The sequence below is a fragment of the Terrapene carolina genome, unplaced genomic scaffold, assembly GCF_002925995.2.
Source record: "Terrapene carolina triunguis isolate 2854851 unplaced genomic scaffold, T_m_triunguis-2.0 Scaffold116, whole genome shotgun sequence".
Lineage (NCBI taxonomy): Eukaryota > Metazoa > Chordata > Testudines > Emydidae > Terrapene > Terrapene triunguis.
In genome coordinates this window covers 77,719-81,881 of record NW_020664467.1, presented here as the reverse complement: position 1 = coordinate 81,881, position 4,163 = coordinate 77,719, and the positions used below count along the sequence as shown (strand labels likewise).

Genomic DNA, 4,163 nt, shown 5'->3' with positions numbered 1-4,163 from the left:
TACATTACAGAGATTAATAACAACACATTTTACACTTATGGAAACTGAGGCACTGAGAAAGGAAGTGACTTGCAAAATGAGACTGCCAGCAGAGTCAGGACCAGTGCCAAAATCTCTTAACTGTCAGTCCTCTGTTTTAGTTACAGGGCCATTCTTAATTTACAATCAACTTCCCCAACGTTTCTCTCATTTCCAAGGGTTACAGATAGCTCCAGAAATCCTTCATCACAGGTTACTCACCATTTCCCCTAATTGTCAGGGTTTTCAAGGTCATTGCAATGTTTGTGGCTGATTTCAAAAGGGGTTAAAAAAGAAGGATGATCACCCCCAAACACCATGGTGTAGGGGGTATTGGATAGATAGATTAGATTAGATAGATAGAAGCTCCTATTCTTATTTGCATAATGTGAGCTTCAATTTGCCGCCCTACAAAACCATTGCTCTTAGGAGTTTCTTCACACTCTCTCGAACTTCCTGATTTCTGAGGCTGTATATGATGGGATTAAACATGGGAGTCACTGTGGTGTACAGCAGGGAGAAGACCTTGTTAAGAGCTGGCGAATCGTTTGCTGAGGGGGCCACGTACATGACAATCAGGGTTCCGTAGAAAGTGGTGACCACAATGAGGTGGGAGGAGCAGGTGGAGAAGGCCTTTTGCCTCCCGGTGGTGGAAGGGATACTCAGGATGGCCCTGAGGATGTGAGTGTAGGACACCAGGATTAAAAGAAATGGGACCATGGTTACAGCTGAGGACAAGATACAAACGGTGGTTTCGACTGAGTAGGAGTCCGTGCAGGAGAGTTTTACGAGAGGTTTGAAATCGCAGAAGAAATGGTTGATTTCATTGGGACCACAGAATGTCAGATGGGACATCACAGATACTGTTATCATGGGTATCAGAAAACCACATGCCCAGGAACCAGCTGCTAACTGGGTGCAGACCCTGCCAGTCATGACAGCTGCATAGTGCAGCGGATAGCATATAGCCAGGTACCGATCATAAGCCATCATACCAAGGAGCAAGCACTCCGTGGTTCCCAATGAACAAAAGAGGTAGAACTGTATCATGCAGCCAGGGAATGATATTATACTCTTCTCCAACAGGAAACCAAGTAGCATCCTGGGGACGATATTTGTGGTGTAACAGATTTCCAGGAAGGACAAATTGCTGAGGAACCAGTACATGGGGGTATGAAGGCGATGCTGGGACAGAACTGTTACCACAATCAAGACATTTCCTGTGATCGTTGCAATGTAAATAATGAGAAAAGACAGAAAGAGCAGCACCTGAGACTCGCAGAGATCGGAGAATCCTAAGAGGATGAATCCGTCGATGGCTGTTTGATTTAGCCTGAGCAGTTTAGCCATGTTTGGTTTAAGAGAGGCGTCCTTGAGCCTTTGAACCTCAGTCCTGGGAGACATTGCAAGACACACTTTTGTGATCACCCTTTCATGATCAAATAATGCTATAACCATAGAATTATAAGACTGGAAGAGACCTCCAGAGGTCATCTAATTCAGTCCCCTGCACTCATAGCAGGACTAAGTATTATCTAAACCATTCCTGACAGGTGTTTGTCTAACCTGCTCTTAAAAAATCCTCAATGATGGAGATTCCACAACCTTCCTAGGCAATTTATTCCAGTGCTTAACCACCCTGACAGTTAGGAAGTTTTTCCTAATGTCCAAACTAAACCTCCCTTGTGCAATTTAAGCCCATTGTTTCTTGTCCTATCCTCAGAGGTTAAGAAGTACAATTTTCCTCCCTTCTCCTTGTAACAACCTTTTATGTACTTGAAAACTGTTATCATGTCCCCTCTCAGTCTTCTCTTCTCCAGACTAAACAAACCCAGCTTTTTTCAATCTTCCCTCACAGGTCATGTTTTCTAGACCTTTAATCATTTTTGCTTTTACCACATCTCACCAGCTAGTAGCTCCTCAACTGGCATCCTCATTCTCTCTAATTCATCATCATTCTTCTCTCTAACTTCCTTATCCTTTTCTCCCTCTTTTTCTTCTTCCTCATTTTCCTCTTCTTCTTCTTCCTCCTTATTAGTTTCCATCTCATACAGATTAAGATGTTAACCCAAAATTATTATCTAACACTGCAATAAAATGACCCTAGAGCTAGTCAGAAAAGTCTGAAATTGGGATTTTCAAAGGAGCCTCAGAGAGTTAGGTGCTCAGCTCCTATTGAAATTAAGCAGAATTCCCATTAAATTCCTATGGTAGGATTTTCCAAGCAGCAAGGCAAATTAGGCATTAAACTGTCCTCAAACTCCTTTGAAAATTCCAGCTTGAATATTTCAAAATTTTGATTAAAATTCAGGATAAATCCACTTTTGTTTTTACTTTTGTAAAAAAAAAATCACTACAAAAATGGAGCAGAGAAGGAAATTTATGTTCTTTTTTTTTGACCAGTTCTCAATTTCCCTTTTTCTTTTCCATATGAAATATTGACAAAATTTTTGGAGCAATTTGAATACTAAAGTCTAAACTTTTCCAGCCACTGTTGTTCATTCATATTGATTGAAGTTTTTGAGGCTACCTGAGTACTTATCTGTTGTTGTGGTATCCCTCACCCCTGCATGCACATAACCTGTTTAGTCTGGGCAGGGTGGTGAAAACTTTTCCAATAGAAATCTTTTTAAAGGAAAATTGGACTGTCTCATATATTTGATTTTCAGCCCAAAATTTCCAGTTTTCAGTTTGGGGATGAAAAGGACAAATTTTCTTCTGAAATTTTTGATGAAATTCCCCCCCACTCTCCATTTTTTTGCAGAAAAAATAACGAGCCATTTTTTGAACAGCTTTAACCTGAATAAGACCCAAATAAAGACCCCTTGAGTTTGACCCTACACGTTTTCTTTCTCAGCAACAAATTCAATCATATTCACCTTTCATGCTGCTTTAGAACATCTTCCACTTTTCTTAGGTATTTGCTGATCACCGACAGGTATCTTTAGTTCCCCTTTTATTGCTTTTTCTTGTGATGCCTTCAATCTCTTCCCAGAGTCATGTATTGTCTGCTTTCTGCTATCGAGAATTTAGGCAGATAATATTTTCCCAGGTTTGGGTCTTTTATAGGTTCTGATGCATTTTACTGTACAAGCCTCACATTCTAATTTGGTTCCCCAAGGGCTTCATTAAAATGTTTCTTTTTCTAGCATGTGCAAGTCACCTTTGAATGCTGGTCCCTCTTCCGACAATGGAAGCCAGATACATGGATGGAGTAAATCGGCATACATCCATTTACACCAGCTGGGGATTTGATCCATTGACCCAGTGGGGGGAGGGCTAGCTCAGTGGTTTGAGTATTGGCCTGCTAAACCCAGGGTTGTGAGTTCAATCCTTGAGGGGGCCATTTAGGGATGTGGGGCAAAAATCTGTCTGGGGATTGGTCCTGCTTTGAGCAGGGGGTTGGACTAGATGACCTCCTGAGGTCCCTTCCAACCCTGATAGTCTATGATTCTATGGCTGATTTACCCTATCTGAAACAAGTTGGGGGTATGTGATGCAGAGCTGAAAGCTCTACTGTCTATTCTGAAAGGTAATTAGATGCGTAGTGGGATTTTCAGAACTATCTAGTCACCTAACTCCCATTGATATCAATGAGTTTTGGGTACATAGGTGCTTTTGAAAATCCCACTAGGCTCCAAAATACCTTTCAAAATCTGGCCCCTAATCTGTTTATGTGCTTTTAAAGAATGTATTAGGTACCTATTTGCATCTTTAGATGCCTACATACCTTTGAAAGTCTGGCCCTTAGCTGCTTAAGGATAATTGAAAATGAATGTGGCTTAGGTTCCTAAATCTCTTAGGCAATTTTGCAAAAATCTGCTCTAAGGGGATTATCTAAGGTCACACAGGAAGCACATGTCAGGGCAGGAAATTGAACCCAGCTCTCATAAGTGTCCACTGGACCATCCTCCCTCTGTCGTACTGGTGGACCTGGGGTGGGGGCAGCTTTATGTTCAGGTACAGCAGTCAGTGTCAAGACAGTGTTCAGTGTCAAGAAGGTGACAAGACAGGAGCAGCGGAAACTCTCTCAAAGTAGGGGACCACCGGTGCCCAAACCGTGGCCTGCCCCCACACGCCACCTCTTCCCCCCGAGACTCCACCCCTGTGCCGCCCCTTCTCCCTGAACCCCCGCCCTTGCATCA

At 42.4% G+C, this 4,163-nt stretch overlaps 1 protein-coding gene across 1 annotated transcript; it reads right to left on the bottom strand.

The window, feature by feature from the left end:
* Positions 1-426: 426 nt before the first annotated feature.
* LOC112118115 (olfactory receptor 11A1-like) lies at positions 427-1,368 on the bottom strand. Its single transcript, XM_024216303.2, has one exon. It carries the CDS (start codon positions 1,366-1,368, stop codon positions 427-429), a length of 942 nt encoding a protein of 313 aa, XP_024072071.1.
* Positions 1,369-4,163: the final 2,795 nt, after the last annotated feature.